The sequence below is a fragment of the Pleurodeles waltl genome, chromosome 11 (genome assembly GCF_031143425.1).
Source record: "Pleurodeles waltl isolate 20211129_DDA chromosome 11, aPleWal1.hap1.20221129, whole genome shotgun sequence".
In the NCBI taxonomy this organism is placed as follows: domain Eukaryota; kingdom Metazoa; phylum Chordata; class Amphibia; order Caudata; family Salamandridae; genus Pleurodeles; species Pleurodeles waltl.
Window position 1 is genome coordinate 51,409,028 of NC_090450.1, and position 21,012 is coordinate 51,430,039.

Below are 21,012 nucleotides of genomic sequence, written 5' to 3' on the forward strand. Positions count from 1 at the left end.
TCACACTAGACCAATTAGAGAATCTGCGTGGTCTTTTTCAGGAGTGTAGTTCGGAAGAATTACTTAAAGTTAAGTTCAGATACAATCAGTAAGAAGCATTACTTTCTTTAAAACCATACACTCTCTCTCCCCAGATTTTCAACCTCAAAGGGAATAATGATAAGTCCTCAGTCAGACCACCAAGCATTTACACACTGCATGCAAGAACAGATGCAAATCTACAGATGGGATGATGACTGGCAGAGAACAGACAACTGAAGATTTTTAACGAAGGAAAAAATCAAGTCACACAAAAGTTTTTTTTCTGGGAGAGAATTTGCAGAGTTTGTTTTTTTGCAATCAATTGGCAAGTAAGCGTACTTAAACCATGCATGCTTTGGTCATTTGCATTTACACTACTGAGAAGGGGTAAGTCTCTATGTATTCCACTGTTGTATCATGGATTTGTACTTGACCATGCGTTGGTGCACCAATAACAGGCCGGTAATAGCAGGACCAACAACCATATAGCATAGTTTTTAATTAATAAACTCGATCAGCACAAAAATGTTAAAGCGCCGTGGCGTGTGTATTACCACCACCAACGAACAGGGTGTTTGTTTGACATTTTAGTTTCCTGCTCCCTTATAAATTTTGTTTGAGACCGATTCATCCTGTGTTTTGGTGGGTCTTGCATGAGCCTAAACTAATTAAATCACGTTTTTTAACCATATTGTAAAATATACAAGCTCTTTATCAGTTAGAGTTTGCTGCACATATGGTATCTAAAATGTGTTTATCATTAGTATCATTGACACCCATGAAGACAGAATTGAAAAGTGAACCTGTGAGGACAGGGTGAACATAACAGAGCCCCATGTCGCTGTTTTTATAATTGCTACAAGGCAGTACTAGCTGTACTTACGTATGTATGACTCAATAGGTCTGTGCACTTCAGTTAAATAGAACTTTGAATCAGCGGGAGACGGTACTTCAGCACACATCCAGCCAACTACCACTTGAGTTTCTGGAGATACAGGTAACATCACTTAGTACCCATTAAACAACCACTGATAATGGGGGGCAGCAGAAGTGGAGCTGGCAGGGGGGGTTTAGTAAGTGATGAATCAATGCAAGAGTGGGGTGGGATGACTGAAAATATAATTTAAAATGAATCAAAACAGGGAGGGGTGTAAGACATAAGAAATGAGCTGAGGAGGATGGGAAGAGGCAACATGGAGAGCTCAGTGATGGCCTGGTGCGGGGGAGGAGAAGGAAAAGGAAAAGCAATAGATGTACTACGACGAGGAGGAGTGATCAACATAGCACGGGGTGGGATGTCAGTGATGAAGCGGCACACGAGGAAAGGAGTAAGAAAATACATACACTTGCATCGAGTGCAGAAAGATAAAGAAAAAAGAAGTTCCCTGAACATAAGGAGTGGAAGGATACACGTTATCCAATCAAAACAATGGTATAGAAGATATGCACCAGGAAGGGATAAACACAAGAAGAGAAGGGAAAGATATTGAATAAGAAGAAAGCAAATGAGATTCACAGGAAAATCAATAAATAAGAATCAATGGTTTGTCCAAAATGCCATTGAAAGTATTGGTGCTGTCCACAATAATGCTTTGACAATAGACAGGTTAAAGGATGTCCGTGTTTTGAGATCAAAATATGAATATACCTTACTAGAGACCGCTGCAAATATAGGCAGAAAACGTAAAAAAAATTTTAAAGCACACAAAGAGAACAAAATTACAAGATAGTGATATATTTAAGCAAGGATAGGAAGAAATAAAGATTGTCGCACAGGAAAATATTAGACAAGGAATAAGACAAAATGGACTTACTACAAAGAATTAGTTTGGGATATTTTTCATTAGAATGAAGGGATGGAGAAATATCGAGTAAATAATATGAGCATGTGGGAGTGAGATCAGTAACAGAACATTTTATGTAATGTTTGAATACACCATACACATATGAATCACGCTATATTACATGATGTAAAAATATATATTTTAAATAGATACTTATGTACAGTTACTGATTTCCTAATACAAACTCAGGCGTAAAGGCTCTGTGCATTTGTTGGAGCAATGCCAAGCCAACTGGATAAATGTGTTTCAAAGCAAGGTAATTCTGCTTAGTGACACATGCAAATGGTGCTTAAGACAGCTCACAAATCATTTTTATTACGTAAGCAACAAATGTACTAACCACCAATCTGTGATGAAAATTTCTTCTTTGGCTGATTCCAAAGCATCTGCTACATCTTGGAAATAACCTTTTGCATTGACGTACCTGAAAAAAATCAAAATGTTAAATTATTATATTAGGAAGACCAGGCGGTAAGTGTAGAGTACGTCTTTATGTAACCATCAGCTCTCTGTCGCAGGGAAGTAACAGCCATCTCTGGCAACCTCGAACCCAACCTTCCAGAACTCGACTGCATCACAATGTAGTAATCCCCACACTTACCCCCCTTACCTCCCTTAGATGGCAACATAGAAATAAGCTTATAGAAAACAAAAAAACAATATTAATTTGAGAAAATTAAACAATAAAAATAAGCAAGACTGTATAAACATTAAAAGGAACATATTACATATGTATGTAAGAAACAATGTAACTGGGAAACAATGTACCCAATGAAAACAACAAATAAATCTTCACAAGAGATAGAGTGACATAGAAAATAGTACCACTCCCAATCACCATGGTGAAACTACAAGAAACCTAACCCATAAGGTTAATCTTTATAACTTCCAGGTATTTTCCTTACTCTAGTCAAAGTACTCCCAGTAGAAGTACTCTGGGCGTTCTCCACAACTCCAGTCACTTTGTTCTTGAGTTCAATTTCACCTGTAGAACCACTCACTGCATCTTGTACTGCATCATCAACCTGAAGGTAAGAACTTTCCACAAAGTCGATCGGGAACGCACCATTGAAGTTCTCCCAGGAGGGACAGTAGAAATCTTGTTCTACAATTTACCTCCTCCAATCACTACAACCTGGTCATGTACCTTGATAACTTTCATGGGTACAGATACCTAGGACAGCCTTTTCTCACATGAACCAGATTTTTATTGCTAACCCAGTCCCCACCTTTGACACACACTTCCATGTTCTTATTTACTTCTGTAGGGCCCATCATAGCCTTACACACACCAAACACCTACCCAGGACATCACCGTTTGCCATCCGTCCATTCTTTAGTAAGATTAGTACCAGCAATCCTACCTCTCCTAAGAGTAAATAGTGATACCGCAAGATGTAGTTCTATATGCCCAGAGGGTGTCTTTTTTTTACCTGTACCCATTCAAAGTATTCATTATGTGCCCATTGTATGAAGAATGCCTGAAAATAATCTCTCACCTCCACAGACACCAACTGGGCACCACTGTCAGTTACTAATTCCTCAGGACAGCCATCCTGAGAAAACATTTCACACAGGAACTCAATGACAGTATGGGCAGACACATTCTCAAACATTTTAACTTCCTGCTATTTGGAAGAGTATTATTAGTAGTACTAGTAGTATACTCTATTGTATGAGTGCTAAAAATATTTACAATTAATTAATCAATCAATCAGGAATTTGTAAAGCGCACTACTCACCCGTGAGGGTCTCAAGGCGCTGGGGGCGGGGGAGGGTGGAACATGGGGAGGTGCTGCTACTGTTCGAACAGCCAGGTCTGGAGAGGTTTCCTGAAGGTAAGGAGGTCTTTGGTCTGGCGCAGGTGGGTGGGAAGAGTGTTCAATGTTTTGGCAGCGAGGTGCGAGAATGATCTACCGCCAGTTGTAGTTCTGCACGGTTGCAAGTGTGAGGTTGGCAGAGCAGAGATGCTGGGTTGGGGTGTAGAAGGAGAGCCGTCTGTTGAGGTATTCTGGTCCGGTTTTGTGCAGTGCTTTTTGAGTGTGGGTGAGGAGTTTGAAGGTGATTCTCTTGCTGACTGGGAGCCAGTGCAGGTTGCTCAGGTGGTCTGTGATGTGGCAGTGGCGGGGGATGTCCAGGATGAGGCGTGCAGTGGCGTTCTGGATGCGCTGCAGCCTCTTCTGGAGTTTGGCCAGAATAAATTCAAAACACATTCAAGATAAAATACAAAAAATAGACCATCTGATCTTAAAACAAGAAGGTAACAGAAATGTAACCATCAAGGTCAAAAACCACCCAGACCTATAGTCCTTGCTCCAGGTCATAAGCTACAGCATAACTAAAGGGAAAGCACAAGATGGAGTTAAAATACTCTCATCAACAACTGAAACATCTAGTGGCTGTAGGGAAATCAGCATCAAGGGCTAATGTAACCTAGCTTATGTTTCAGTACACAAAATGCAAAGTCTCTAGAAGTGTAGGGCCTTTCACAGAAGTGCAGCATAGAAATCCATGCTGAACATTATAGGGATTATTTGTTGCTTCAGTGTGCATGAAATCATTCATCCTTACATAGCACGCCATTTAACAATAAATTAACAGCATTAATCATACATACAATTTCCTTTTCCCCCATTTTGTGCTGACTTTTACTGGTAATACTCTTTTTTGGTAATCTCAACAAGCAATCAGCAGCAAAATTCTTCATACCTGAAAAATGTTCATTGTATTGAAGTTCTTACATTAGATGTTGCCATTTCCCACTGAAGAGTGTAGCCCCCTCCCCTTACCACGAGTGCTGAACCTATCCATGACGGACTTACGATCTGTGCGTCGGATAAATCCATTGCTCCGCAAAAACATTGTAAAATACTTTATGCCGCAGCACATTGCCAGAGCTAATTTTTCAATATCAATTTTAAACTGCAACCATTTCTTCACAGCCACTGGTACATTTGTGTATTAAACTGCACTCAAACCAAAATTACTAGCATCAGTCATTACAATACTCATCATGAGTATCAAAAGGCTTCAATGGCTGGGCAGGCATAATGCACTTCTTTATATTGTCAAAAATGTTACTACATTCACAAGACCACGCATACTTGTTTTTTCCTCAATAACTCTCTTAAAATAGCTGTTTTGCTGGCAAATTGTGTAACAAATTTGGCATAATAATCCACCAAGCCTAAAAAGGATCTCATTTGATCTTTATTAACAGGTGGTGGTGCTTCGTCAATGGCGCTCAAGATTTTCAATTTAGGTTGAATTCCTTCAGCCCACACATGATGACGACCAAGATAGTCCACACCTGAATGAGCAAACTTACACTTACTCTTTTCAGTATCATTCCACTCTTCTTCAATATGCTCAATGCCAGTTCCAACTTGACATCATGTTCACTCCTGTCCCTGCCATGGGTTTCCTGAAAGCATTCAACTTTATCCATACCTTTAAACAAAATATTCATCACCCTGTGGAACACACAAGGATGCTGATGCCAGATCAAAAGCCATACGGACATACCAAAATGCCCCTTCAGGTGTAACAAAAGAAGTAAAATGTTTCGAGTCTTAATGTAATTCAATTTGATGATGTGGTGCAGACATGTCCAATGATGTAAAAACTGCAGCATCCTTTAATGTTGCTAACATTTCAAAAATATTATATAGTGGCTAGTGATCTACCCAAATGTTATGATTTAGATCATAATGATCTACACAAACACAATTATTTATCAGACTTTTCTGCCAGGCCTACGGGTGGCAACCATTCGGAACCTTCAATAGGTTCAATAATAGACACTGAGCACAATTTATAAAGTTCTTCCCTCAATTCTTGCCTTAAACACAAGAGTACCTTGCACAGTTTGTGTATTATAAAAAAACAGCATTACTTAAAAAAAATATATGATGCTTGAAACCCTGAAGCTTACCAAGATGATCACAAAACACCTCAGGATATTTGTAGCTCAATTTCCATTCATCTAACGGCATCGCCCACAGTAACAACACAAAACCCAAACTTGAGGCTAATAGCTTGTCCTTAGTTAAAACTGAGCCAGGATGACTGGGATCACAAATTATGTTGAGATCACTTTGATCATACCTACCCAATATGTTAGAACCATTCTTCACCACATAAACTTCAGCTCAAGTTTTATTTATCCTGAAACTCAAGTACATCTTCACACTTTCTCACAACCTCTAATCTTTTGCCACAGTATGATGTGCGGCTGTTCTAAAACCATGTGGTGAAAATTCACAAATTCTGCTTCACCTATTAATGTAAAAAGTGAACCAGAATCAAATATGATATTGCCCTTGTGACCAATGTTCCCTTTAAGGTGCGTGATTGTGCGGGCGCGCACAATGACTTTTCCCACCACGCACACACGTTTACAAAGCGCGCACATTTTACTGCCTGCCTTTGTAGCAGCACAGGACAAGCAGCATCCAGAGGAGAAATCCCCGTGAATAAGGTTTGTGCTTTTACAGGAGTTACAGCAGGTCATGGAGTTTAATTAGCTTTGTTTGGCTGGGGGGCACCGGGCTGCATTCAGGGCAATAAATCATGCTTATCAGCAGGCTGGCTGGCTGGGGTGATCGCTTGCTAGATAAAATGTTTATTTTGTCACTGAGGGCATTGTGCTCACCAGTGCGTAATTTGTAAATAAAAAAACTTGCTGGTGCCCAAAGCCCTCTTCTTAAACATGATGCTGCTGCAATTAAAAGTGCAAACACGTAATTTTAAGGCAGTAATACTAAACCCAACTCGGTCCTCTTCAATACATTTAAAGCCAGTCCCCGGCCCTTCAGCTCACTCTTGCAGCTTTCTGTTTTCTCCCATTGTGAAGCTTTTTTGTTTTTCTCTTCCTCCGTCTTGCCCATATGTGTCTTTTACTTGCAGTAAATGCTTGAGGCAGAAAAATAAGCGCCGGCGATCAAAAAGAGGAAACAACAAGTAAAACGTCTCTCTTAAATAAAAAAAGTGCCGGTGCCCAGAGCCCTCTTCTTAAACGGGCGGCTACTGCAATTAAAAGTGCAAACACAGACTACTAAGGCAGCATAATACTGAAGTCATCTAGAGCCGCTTCAATCCTTTTAAAGCCAGTCCCTGGCCGTTCCGCTCAGTCTTGCAGCTTTCTGCTTTCTTCCTTTGTGACACTTTTTTGTTTTTCTCTTCCTCCGTCTTTCCGATATGTGTCTTTTACTTGCAGTAAATGTTTGAGCAAGAAAAATAAGCATCAGCCCTCAAAAATAAGTGCTGGTACTCCGCACCGGAAACAAGTAAAATGTTTCTCTTTAAATCAGTGCCGTATTCTTTATGGGAATGCATTTGAAAGTGCAAACATCAGGATGGTGGCCAGCTGTCCCTGAGGACCACGAATTGTGACATGTCTTTTTAGTATTCATTAGGCAGCTCTTCTGCTGTGCAAATTGTGTTTTTGCAATTTAACCTGATAGTATGTGGTTTAGTTTACAAAATAAGATACTGGTCGCAAAAAGTTGATGTATAATTTGTGACCAATTTTGGCAACTAATACAATATTACATCTGGCCTTCAACCTTTTATTCCTTTAAGTGAACAATGGTACAGTCATTTTACTTTGCAACAGATTATTTCTCAGTGTTATGTATCTTATTTGAATTTCGAGACCACAATAGCACACAAAAAAACATAATGTATTATTGGCTTACATGCCCTTAATCTTATGTATTGACACTTGCTTATTGCAGTGGTAACACAAACATGCGATAAAACCCCTTTCAGCACCGGAAACAAGCTGTGATGTCATTCGCCATGGTGTCACTTGTATACTGCCCCACTTGGTTAGCCTCCCCCCACTACTTTTATTTTTTTGTTCACATCCGCTATCCCAATCTGGAAAAGTCACCATAAGGAGAAGGGGAAGATGTCTCTCCATTCTTACAATGTCACTCATGCTTTATTTCCCTGGTTGTGTTTTACCCCTTCTGCTTGTAATAACTTGTGCACAGCTGTTAGGATGGCACGGCAATTGTTTTCTTTCTTAAAGACTCTGGCACCCTCAAGGCTTGGACCCTACGATTTAAAGACTATAAATAAAGCTCAAAAAAGATAAGGGGCTTACAGTTTGGGATGGAAAGATGCTTTTGGCTATTACATTTTTAGATATTTTCTTAGAGAAGTCTGCACTTCTAAAACTACAGTGCTTCCTGAACTGGGTTATTTGTTTTTATATACTGTCCTTCTAATTGACTGATTTGGATAATCAGAATGCCTAGCCTTAATAACATGCTGCAAAACCGGAGAACACAAGAAGGATAAGTGCAAAATGCTGTACTCTGTACTGCAGGTTACGGATTAGGTAGTTGGTTATTGTGAAGAATACCCAGGGTTATGGATGGGCTAAAGTCACTGTCTGCATTAACGATCATGGGACTAAGCAAACTATGCCTTAATTTTGTCTGTTTGTTGAGCCCCCACTGTGACTTCAGTTTGTAAGATGCACTATATTCAGGGCCATTAAAATTATGCAGTTGTGTGGCCCCAGCATTTTTGTATAGTTATAGATTTTGACACCAAAAAATCTGCATCCAAAATACATTGTTTGTATCTCAAACGGTTCAAATATCACTAAAACCCAACGCCTTGTGAAGATGCACAGTGGAAGGCTGTTCTTGTCACCTTTCTGTTCCTTGATGTGAGTGCATGTGCTAGCACCCACGTCTTGCTTGGGAGACTCTGTTGTGTACAGTAAAGGGCTTGGAGCCTGCCTGTCACTTACTATTTGTTGGCTTGTGTGGCACTCTTCTCTACAGTCTTGTAATTTGTCACTGGAAGCCAAGCATCATTTCCGTTCCTCTGTGTGGAGCAGGTACCAAGCACTGATTGATTCAACTTAATCTGTGCCCCTCTGCTGCTCCTGACATGAATGAGACACTATTTTCTTCTTTTTAACTTCTAATGCCCTGCCTTTTTTGCTTTAGTAGTAAAACAAAGCTATGGAGAGGCAAATGCCAATGATCTTGGTAGTTATGGACTGCGCTCGTGTGAATGGTCAATTTCTTGGCCCACGTATCCTTGGCTGCAGCGCACAGAGACCTTACACTGCTGCACACAGTGGAAAACAATTAGAGGGAACATTGCTTGTGACCATTAATCAATAGTTCACAACAAGGAGGCTTCCTTTTCCCTATTTGGATGATAGCCACAATGTTTTTTACGACTGACAGCCACAACGTTTTCACCACTGACAGCTTGTTCTTCTTCACTAACCATCAATACATATCCATTACACTCAAAGAAATCCTCCTCCACCGTTTTAATCTATTGAGACAAATTATGCTTCCTAAAATTTCTCATTTTACACACTCAGGAATTATGCCTTATCTTGTTGCATTCGAAACACATGATTCAAGACAGGACATTTGTTTATAATTTACTACATGAGTTTTGATATCACAAAGGAAACAGACAACATCCATTTCCACATTAGAAGATACCATCACAGGCAGTCTGTTAAAGTGCTTAGCTGAGCCATTTCTCATGGATTTGTCACCCGCTGATCTATATACTGCTTTCACTTCTTTCGATAAAGAACCAGGTTGAACAACAAAATGATTCCTCATACACAGTGCACATTGTTCTATGTTTTTCACTAGAGTGATGGCTAATTCCAAATGAGGATCCTCAGCAGACAATATATTTCCTGGATTCTTTTATTTCCCGTCTTTTCTACAAGCAGATCACAAATTATTTTGTCTTTCAAGTCACCATAATAGTAGTTTACAGCTAATGTACACAAAGTTGCAACAAAATTGACAATCAACTCCCCAGGAAGCTTTACATGCCATACAAATATGTGTCTTTCAAGTGAAACTTTGTGTTTGAGACAAAGGCCCATATTTATACTTTTTTTAGCGCCGCATTTGTGTCGTTTTTTGATGCAAAATCGGCGCAAACTTACAAAATACAATTGTATTTTTTAAGTTTGCGATGCTTTTGCGTCAAAAAGCGGCGCAAATGCGGCGCTAAAAAAGTATAAATACGGGCCAAAATCTCTTATTCAGTCTTTTGATTACAGAAGCATTTTCATCTACTGACTCCTCCGCATTACCTTCACCATTTGTTTGGAATCTGACCATTCAACCAGCAAAACCTTTATTATTGTTCGCCCTTCTGGTCCTGTGTTATTAATTGCCAAAGCTTCCCTTTTTTCGAAGTAATCATATCCCCATCAATGGCATCCAAGTATGCTTCAAAAGCCTCTCATCACTGCATTCAATTTAAAGGTGGAGTACTCGCAGATGCCAAGAAAGGAGGTGGTGGAGAGACTCCCTCCATTAGTGCTTTAACACAGTGCAAATTATGCACACAATGTGTTTGCTGCTGTCCTCCAAGGTCATAAAATTACATAATAAGTGGACTTTACAGTACAATTTGCCAGACCTGAACTATCAAATGTTCCTACATTAGAATGGCTCATATCCAGATAATAAACAATAATCACTGTTAGATCCTATACAATCAGCATTCACTCCAACAAGGCACCTTCACAACTGTGCATGTCCCCACACTTCATCTCTGCTCCTTGCAACTCCAGACCCAATACAATATGGTGTCTTCATGCATGCAGTCAGTGTACAGCGCGTGCGCAGGAATTTCTCAAAGTAGTCAACAGTAGGTAGACCACAGAAAGACACTCCATATCACGAGTACCCAATACAGGCCTCGAAATACAGTTTGGCACAGGAAATAGGCTGGTCAGTACCCAGACAAAAGTCAGCTGTAGACCACTTGGGAGAAGAGGAATCCAGGGAGCGGCTTCCTTCAGAGAAGGCCCAAAATCTACAGTCAGGCTCCAGATACACCTTTGTAAAGCAGCAGTTTGCTGGGAACAGAAGAGCCATGGTGATTGTTGCCACTATTAAGGAAACAGGACGGTAAGGTTGGAATACACCTTTTATCAACCATCAGCTTTCCATCCAAGGACTACAACTGCCATCTCTGGCAACCTCTAGCCCATCCTTCGAGAAGTCAACTACATCACAAGGTAGTAATCCCTACATTTTACCAAACATATAATAGCTTTCAATTTTAAAGCATGCTTAAACAACTAAAATACTATGACATGTGTGCTTACCAAGAGTATATTCTAGATTTATGTATGTTCGATGCACGCTAGACACTGTACGCATGTTTGACCTAGTTTAATTTTCGGATGGTGATTCAAAGTGAGCTCATTCACACGGTGGGCAGGGGTATTCAACAATAATGAGGAGCAGAGGCAGAAGGAGCCAAAGAGAGTGAAAGTATGGCTTGCCTGGGAGAAGGTCCAGAGGTCACTAGGCAAGAGGTGCAAGCCAACCTGTAGGAGACTTGGACCTCTTTCTGGACCCATGACTCAAAATTAGTGTGCAACTCATGGTATATGGGTGACATGTGGAGATGGTACAAGCCTATTTAGGCAAATGTAATTGTGTTCCCTTCCATGTTTACAAATAGGAATACTTAAGGATGGATATACAATTTAGGTGCCACTTGTCAACAACACTGCCCTTTTGTAGGATGCAGCAATCTGAATATAATCTTGCTGCTCAAAGAAGCATGCACAGTACATAAAAAACGAATAGCTAACTCCCCATAACACATGCTCCCCTAGTTCTCCATTTCACATGCTCCCCTATGAATCCATAGTCACACTGTGAATCTCACATGAAAATCTCACAGCACATATCCAAACTTACCTTTCTCGTTCTGCTACAGAAACAGGTGCAGATATCATCATTAGAATCTGTAAATAGGTGCCTATTTGTTCATAGTCAACCTCAGCAATATACCGAATATATTTCCTTAAATATTAGGTTTGGTAAATGTCTGCCATCCATCCCATTGTAATACATACATTCAATCCCTTATTACCAGTAACACACATGACCCACACAACATGATGCACAAAGCCATCTCAAATATCCTCTGCAAAAAGTGTGTATTTATTACTGTAGGAGCAATGAGACTAGCAATGCTTATACTAAACACTTAAAATATCAGGGGGTTGTCCATTTAAGTGCCATTCAACATAATTAATCTGATACAGAAGAATAACTTTAATTTAATATGGGCAGGCCTAAAGCCAAACTTCTTAAAAGAGTAGTTCCTCAATACCAATATGAACAAGACCTGGTGGTTAAGGATGTTGCATACTATATTTATGTAAGATGGTTACAAGAGTAGTTTAAGGTGCAGTGATAAAACCTGGATGCCACTGAAGAATACCCATATCAAATTCCAGCTTGAATAAACTAATATGGCTTATTTAAAAATTAAAAGTTCACTGCAAGATGCTGACCATGTACATTTGAGGCCATATTGAGGAAATGGTGGACATACCATGGCCCAAAGAGCTAGAGCTAGCCAGGTGTATGCAAAATTTGAATGTGAAAGAGCAACGGTATTTCATAGCAATGCTGTCCACCAAAATAAAAATGTTTATATGAAAAAAAATAAAAGTTCAAGTTTGGTCACCCAAGCAATATATCAGCAAGCACTCATTAGCACCAAAGTCTGTCAATCAGAAATCAATGTCCAATGTCTCACTGCTTAACCGTACAACTCTATAACTTCAAACCTCCAATTTGTGAGTGTATTAATTTGAACAAACTAAACAAAATGCAAAAGAAGAGGCTTCTGAGGTGTAGGCTGGTTTCCAATGCTATGTCTTTGAATAGGATTCCAGTGATTATCAAATATAAATCTCTTAACAACTGAAACATGGCGTCTCTTTACAAATTACATTAACGCCAACAAGTTACTGCTAGTGCAAGACTCCAGTTCATGAATCATTTTGACAATTACTTTTGATCATATTGTTGAATCCTGAATGATTTACAATGTTTAGTTTTATTTTCCTTGTCACAATATGTCTTGTGTGATATGAGGGAAGAGTCCAACTTTATATATTAGTCTTTGTCCTGTGATTGTCCTAAGTTGCAATAGGACAGCGTTGTCTTGTCAAATTTGTGGTTTAGTTAAGTATCAGCAATTGAAAATTATTTTTCAGAAGATCATGGATAACTTCACCATGCTAAACTAGCCTACTTCATAAACTCAAATTAACTAAAAAACTGTTACAACAATAAAAAAGTCTCTGCTCAGCAATTTCGGTAGCATAAAAAGACGGCAAAGGAAAATAGGTTCATTTCTCCATTGCTTTAATTTTTCCTGGCATTCCATATCCACTTCAAAATTAGATGTAACAGACTTATGTAAAAGTTTGTAATTATTGGCGACAGATAGGATAATTGTATGCCCTGCGCAAATTCATTAGGTGCAGAAATTGATGTGCTTAATTTGTAGCAGTCCCATATAACAAATGTGTGGCACATTAATCACAAGATGAGATTTCAGGCTAAATAATCCTTACCATTTTGATAGCGTTTTCTCCTGAACTGCAGCATATGAACCAAATCTGTGAGCCACGAGAAAGTCTTTGCCATGCTTATGGACAAATTCCTCTATGGCCTGTCCCCACCATCGTGCATGTCGATAGCTGTTACACTTCAGGATCAAGGACCTTCATGTGAATGGAATAGGAACAGAAGAGGATTTTTTTTAATTTTATTTATTGTTTGTAACTATTTTCCTATGTTCATCTTTAGAGAAAAAATATATGCTCTCCAATTCTCTCTCTCACTCGACAACTCACAATTGGCTCTTACATTTATCCTTATTGTCCCGAAGGTACAAATGAAAGACCCAACTAGTCTCTTTCAAGCAGATTATTTCCCACTTACTCACGCTAACGTAAAAGTAATATCTCCAATAATTAGGTGAGATAAGCAACTTTTTATATTCAGAGTAAGTACCATTAATTAAACTCAAACTCAGGACTGTAGGTTAATATATGATTAAATTAAACTTCCTAAATATCTCCTTTCAGTAACCATGAGAACATGATGCAAATATGTCAACAGAATTCACCACACCTAGATTCCACTGGAAGATCAGGGGCTGGACACCCGCACAACTTATTTAGATTATTTGTGCTGTGAAAAATGTAAATTTGTACAGCTGAATTTTCAGTTGGCTCATTGCTGTTATGAGAAAGATGCCTACATACAAGAAGGCAGAAAGTAAATCTAGCATACAATGGAATATGCACTGTATAGAAGAAAGGGATTTCAAATATAACCTCAGGCAATGCGTAAGGTTTTAAACAAAAACAAAAAAACAAAAAATGATTTGGATTTCTTCTTACCGTGAAAGATTGTCAATTCGAAGACCGTATTTTGTCTCTGTATCTTTCTGGCCAATCTTGATGCTGAACTCTTTATCAACAAGCAGTACAAAGCAAATGGCACCACTGTCTGTCTTCATGTAAAGTAAAAAGGAATCTTTGACGACTAGCCATCTAGGAGCATAAAAATTATTTTTTAATTAAGTTAATTTACCGAAAATGGTGGTAGCTACCATAATTTTGGACCAGGAGACATTGTACACAAACAAAAATAAAAAAATACATGTTTTTCTAAAAGTTATTATTTTCATTTCTCAATATGGAGGCTTTTACCTCTAATTAATAATTATGAATTTTTGGAAAACATTATCAAATTGGTGGCTAGCATTAAAATGTGGTCTAGCCTTTCTACATTCAGAACATGAATCAATTGTATTATCAAGTGTTTTTTAAATTACTTCTGCTCCACTTTTGTGTAATTTGTGGGTCATACCATAGTTTGTTTCAAAGTGAGTTATTAAAAAATAAGGCTAGACTACTTGAGAATAACAGCACCCTGAGTTTTTTTTTTTTTTTTCTCACAGGATTGTGTTCTCATTGACAAGTGAGGCAGTTTAACAGTTGTTTAAGAGACTTGCCTAAGCTGCTGTTTAAAAGGTTCCCACCAAGGTTGGGTGTCTTTCCCAAGCAGTTCTAAAACGTATATGAGCAGCTGCTTTTGCATCACATGTGGATGTTTTCACTGTTTTTTTGGAATGTGTTCAATAGGTTATTGCCTTGCTCATGTCATTCATGCATTAACTTTTGAGTCTTTATGCAGTGCTAGACATGATGTTGCGAGCACAATGGGTGGGATAGCTGCATGAGTCTGCCTCTAAAAGTCTGACATATAAACAGTGCTTAATTTGTAAATAAAGAGGTGCCGGTGCTCAAAGCCCTTCTCTTAAACACAAGACTGCTTTAATTAAATCTTCCAGCACTGAATACTGAGGCAGCGTAATCCTGAAGCCGTCTCGGGCTTCTTCAATCCATTTACGACCACTCCCTGCCCCTTCAGATCACTCTGCAGCTTTCTACTTTCTCCCTTTATGATGCTTTTTAGTTTTTCCTTCTTCCGTCTTTCTCATATGTGTCTTTTGCTCGCAGCAATTGCTTGAGGCGGAAGAATAAGCCCCGGCCCTCACAATTAAGTGCCGGTGCTCAGCACCGGAAACAACAAGCACAAATTAAGCACTGCATATAAATAGTTCATACTCAAGCTATGAAGGTTCTAAAGTGATATCATGGTTTGCTCGACAACAGCACCAGTGGACCTACCACTGTATTCTACTGAATTCAGAGTGCGATTTGGGGATATAAACGAGCTTCAATATCGATAATTGATCAGCTCCTGTAAACTTTGAATTTACACATGCCATTTACTTGAAATTATTCATCCATCTTCAACATTGGGATGGTGCTTTTTCTGGAAGCTTGGAGGCTGATGTTTCTCCAACATCATCCTTTTCAGATGTTACCTATTCTGACACCTGCACACAGATTGTGAAATTATTTTTCTGTGCTCCTTCGGGGATCACTTTCGACTTCGTAGCAGTAATGTAGAATATTCTTTTTTAACCCTTGAACTGTGAGGGCAATGTTTTTCTGAATTGTTCTCACTTTCTCCACAACCCTGTGTTATGGCTTGTCTATGACAGCAAAGGCTTTTGCAAGTAAAATTAGGCAACTTTCTAAATCTGTTGAAGCATCACCATTAGCAGTGAGCAGGAGCGATTTATAGATATGTTTAAAAAATTCCCATTCCAAGAAGATTGTTTCTTGTATTAAAGACTGGTAATTTTCTCATGGGAAATATAAGCGCACAGTAAGAACTATCAGTTTATTTATAATCTGGTGGTTCAAGTTATAATTTCCCTCGCCCAATTTTACTTAAATTAAACACAATGAAACTTTAAAAACTTGCCACCTTCTTTAAACTTCGCATGTAGGCAAAAACCTTTGAAATTTTTTTTTTCAGACGATTTCTGCAAAACCTTTTTGCTTCAAGAAAATTCTTCCCTTATTAATGAGTTTTTGCCACGGGTGGTATCCGAACGCCTTCTTTTGCTGTTTTTTTTCTTTTGTGTACAAATAAATTACAGCCTAGGAGAGCTGCATGAAAGCTTGCTAAATTGAAAAATAATAAAATATGAAAAAATAAAATAACGACCCTTTGAAACTTTTCATCCTACTATTTAATGGCTAGCAATGTAAAATTAGTTTATTGTTTGTAAAGCAGGCCTAAGTGAAACATCTGCTATGCCATGATAATCTCACATTTCATGGATCTTGGATTTTGGTTGTTACACAAAGTTCACAAAATAATGCCATCATTGCAAGTGACATAATTATGCCGTGATCCAAATTTTAGCACAGTAGCATGGTAAACAACACTTGATTTTTAGAGTTACTTTGTTAGCGTGAACTGCATTCACAGTACAATAAAGCGCTAAATGCAGCAATCGCATCGCATGTAAATTCACATAATTTTGCAGAGTTTCGCATAACTATTTGAAAACAATTTACGCGAATTTCGAACACCACTAGTGTAAACCTTTTTCCGTTCTTTGTTGCAGAACTTGACCCACGACTACACTTTAGGGTATTCTCACATTCCAAAGGGAAAAAATATATATTTCTCATAACATTTGAGGGAAATAGAAAGCTAAAAAACGTAGAAGACTATAACAAACAGAACATGTTACTTCTCATCGTTGGGTCTATTTAAAATATCCGTGGGAACGTCTGTAAAAAACAAATATTCTTCCATGTTCCTTTATGTTTTAATAATTAAAATGATATGGGAATACTTTGCAACTGCAAGGTTGCTGTGTGATCTTGAGTCAACAAAACATTCCAGAGTAATCAGCAGTCCACATGCGAAAGTAGAACAGAGGCTCTTTCGAAGTTGTGTCCAAAATGTGTATTTTGGATAAAAGATGTTTGCAATGGTCTAGTGTGACTGATAACAGTTCCTTGTGCTTGGAAGAGTAACACACATTTTGCCAACCTACTACCATTTTTAGAACATCATGGCTAAATGTGATTAAGGCACAATAAAAGAGCATGCTGTTCTCGACTGCCAGCATCTACAGAGTAGCATCAGTGGAGATAATGGGCCAATCATGAAGGAACTTAGGAACAACACTTCCTGCCCTGAGAAAATCAACTATCATGGTTGGCTGCATGACAGAGAGGCCAGGTCTAGAAGCAGCCAATAAAAAATACACATAAAATTTAAAGGAGACATGGCGGTTGAGAATTGTTAATTGGCACTTAAGGCACCCTGGGGGTCATTCCGACCCCGGAAGCACCGCCAACAGGCTGGCGGTGCTTCCTGGGCCATTCTGATCGCGGCGGTAAAGCTTGCATGGGCAGTGCAGGGGCCCCCTCACAGGTCCCCATAATGATTTTCAGTGTCTGCAAAGCAGACACTGAAAATCGCGACGGGTGCCACTGCACCCGTCGCACACCAGCAACTCCGCCGGCTCCATTCGGAGCCGGCTTCATCGTTGCTGGGCCTTTCCCACTGGGCCGGCGGGCGGCCTATTGGCGGTTGCCCGCCGGCCCAGCGGGAAAGCCAGAATGGCCGCCACGGTCTTTTGACCGCGGTGCGGTCATTCAGCGGTAACCGCATGGCGCGGATTGACCGCCCCTGTCTTATGAGACAACTGGCACATCTTGGTAGAGAAACTCTGCTGAAAAAGCAGAGACTAGCTGTGTCTAATAGGTCAGGGTGCTGGCATGGTCAGATGGACTATAGGGCCTTCTGGTGTAGCCTGAAGGGTTCGACGGGCAGGTCAGTGTGTGTGGGATATCTTTTTGGATGTTCGTGGGCATGTTTTATGGTCTGGTGGGCCAGTTCTTACTGTTCCTGTCCTCTGAAAGTACCACAAACATTGTCTGTAGCAAGCACAAATGCATGCAATTCCCAAACCTTGCAAAAATACACAGTGTGACTTGGGACGTTCAAAACTGTCTTATTTTGCAAAGGAGGAAAATTTCTTAGCTATCTGAGTCTCTGACGGAGACTGTTTGTGTTTTGGTGCCTGGGTCTGTTTTCTCTCCCCATTTGATCCCTAATTCTTGAGACAGAAGATAGCACTGGGGAGAGAATTGGGAAGTCTCACAGGACAGAAATGCAAGAGAGAAGGAAGACCACGTTCCCTGTCAAAACACAGTAACAGGCAGAGGAAAAAGACGGCAGATCTACAGGGGCTTCCATAGAGACCAACCATCACCAAAGGAAATGAGACAGTGCAACCATAACTTTTTTAATTGTAGAGCTATTGGACAACACCCCCGTTCTCCTTTGAACTCCGAGATGAAGAACCAAATGAGACAAGGTGCAGCCGGTAGACCAAAAATTTAATGAATGACTTGAGCAAGATTGCAAACCAAGCATTGACGCTGAAATGATTTACCAGACTGAAAGTGGATATGAATGGTAAGGCCATTTTAGACCAATGTATTCAATCACTATGGTTTAAATTATTTAAAAAAAGACAGATTGATGCACACACTGGGGACAGCCAGCTAATAAAGCTGAAGGGAGTATTATTAGGGAAAATCTGGTCAATCAGTGATACCCGAACCCAGAACGTGTATTGTCAAGGGCCCTCTGAACTAGAGGAATGCTGTGAAACATAGATTGATCCTCTACAGGTAGTCTTGTAAGTGTGCGGAAGTGGAATCCCACCGCTGAAGCTGAACACCTACTTGTGTGACCATGCATATTATTTAATTTTATTTTAAACGTATATTATTTTATCTTTCAGTATGATCTGTGATTGTTTTAACTGGTTGATAGAACCTAAATAGAACAGTCACGCCACTGTCCACAGGAAATAGCCTTATACTTAGTTTTTGGGGGTTTAAGTATTTTGGGTACTGATAGGATGGCCAGTTTGTGAGAACTACTTCTTAGAATTAAGATTTGTCAGTAGTTATTTTTAGGTGTTTATCTGGGACTATTTGTTGAAAGATATCTCCGAATTTGCAAGGGTTGACGAACATACACACATTGTGGCTGGTAAGTTACCCTGATGCTTTGTGGGCTGCAAAGATACCCCGGTGTTTTGTCTGGTTGAAGAATATCCAACATAGGTTGAATCTGTTTATTACATGCTTAAAAATACCTGGTTACTCCTGGTTGAGGAGTGTGGTTTGAGAAAGACTGGCAATTCACTGTTGTGAGTTGCTCAATTAGGTGAAGGTTTGGTTGCAACAGATCCACAAAGATGATCTGTGGGTTGTGGGCTCACAATCAGATTTTAAGGATGTATTTTGAGATGTACAAAGGGCCCAAACAAACAAACAAATAAATGCCCAATGAATAATGTGCGTTTCTTAATTCCTGTATATGATTTATCAGATCAATGCTAGTCCAATTCATTTTGTTTTCTGAGCTGTGGCTCGTAATACAGTTAAGTGAAGCAGAATTAATTTTGTTTTGTGTAAGCAGCCAAGTGTGTTGCATCTTGCATTCGGAGATGGCCTTTCACTGTGTGACTGTGTTGTGCCAGGAGAGGTGTCTGTTGTGTTCTAATGTGACCCTCTAAGAAAGTGATCATGTGGTGTTCTATTTTGCTGTGGAATGTATTGTTTGTGAGTGTTGTGCATGCCATAGGTATTGCTGACAGATGGGTAGCAGTCTGGTGTGAGAGGATGTAATTTTTAGGTCCGGCTTGGCAGCACGCGGTGCTATCTGAAAGACGTGTTGTATTCAATATGGGCTTTTACCCACACCCACTGTTGCTATTTGTTCTTTGTTCTGCTTGTCTTAAATGCTTCACTTTTACTGCTGCATTGTGCCAAATGTTCCTTCTTTAGCATGCTAAGTTCCCACCCAGGGGATTTTACTAAGAGAACATTTTTGTTGGCCATCACACTACAACACGCTTCCTCCTGTTCCAGCGAGTGATAGCCCCTCCTCCCATCCGTTTCGGTTTTCCCTTTAATCCGAGCCGCAATTGTTTCTCCTAGTGCCTCGGCGCCATGCTTCATATTGGAAGGTATGTCTTTTCTAACAGTTGAGCCTTGTTGTTATTGGAATAAACAGTCTGGAACTTAGCTCAAAAGGAACACCCACCTGGCAGCCAGGGATATGGAATTAAATCTGCTTTTTAAACAACGCAAGTGTTAATGCAGAAGGCGGAGCACTTCTACCCCACCCTGATGCACGGCGGTGAAGGGCAGTATATTTATACCGCATGGAGATTACTCTCATTCAGACTCACTTTGTCATGGGCCGTCAGTTTTTTGCCATGAAATCACTTCAAAAGAAGCCAAAGCAAAGCTGATATTGTTATTCAGCAGACCTCTCATCAGTGGCATAACTTTAGCACCAACAGCCCTCACGGTGCGTGGGTGTGGGCGCTCCAGGGGGTGCCCGTAAGCACAGTATACTGGTTGGTGGGCCCTTGGCTTTAACAGTCCTGATGGGGTCTGGTAGAGTGGGGCCACCTCTGTGTGCTTTGCAGGGGGTGGGCTAAACTTTCGGAAAGCACTATCAAGGTTAGTCTTAGAAGGGTGCTTTTTAAATCATTCATAGTAATGACAACAAAAGAAAACTCATAACAGCCTAAGGCTGCACTTTTACCCTTCAAGCAGTGGCTGTGTGGTAATACACAAAGCATGGGCACAAACTGATTTCAACCATGTCTACAGAAACATCGGTTTACCTTTCTGTCGTATTGCTCTGGCCATCCATTACGGCTCCTTAGAAGCACAGCTCCGGTGTGGTAAAAGCAGCCCTACTGTCAGGCTCGGATTCATTGCAGCCCAACTGCCCTGGGTTCCGAACACCATTCTATCTACTCTTTGCTTTGTGAGTGACCGAGCCATCTGGGCCATCGCCTGTTCTATTTTTAATGCTCTTCCTTATAT

At 39.9% G+C, this 21,012-nt stretch overlaps 1 protein-coding gene across 2 annotated transcripts in view; it reads right to left on the reverse strand.

The window, feature by feature from the left end:
• The window catches only part of PLD1 (phospholipase D1), a 370,963-nt gene that overhangs the window by 131,249 nt on the left and 218,702 nt on the right, over positions 1–21,012 (reverse strand). For both annotated transcript variants that reach the window (XM_069213037.1, XM_069213036.1), the window contains 3 exons: positions 14,107–14,259; positions 13,273–13,422; positions 2,206–2,289 (listed from right to left, as the gene is read on the reverse strand). In XM_069213037.1, the coding sequence (XP_069069138.1) occupies positions 2,206–2,289; positions 13,273–13,422; positions 14,107–14,259 (387 nt within the window). The remainder of the gene's footprint in view (positions 1–2,205; positions 2,290–13,272; positions 13,423–14,106; positions 14,260–21,012) is intronic.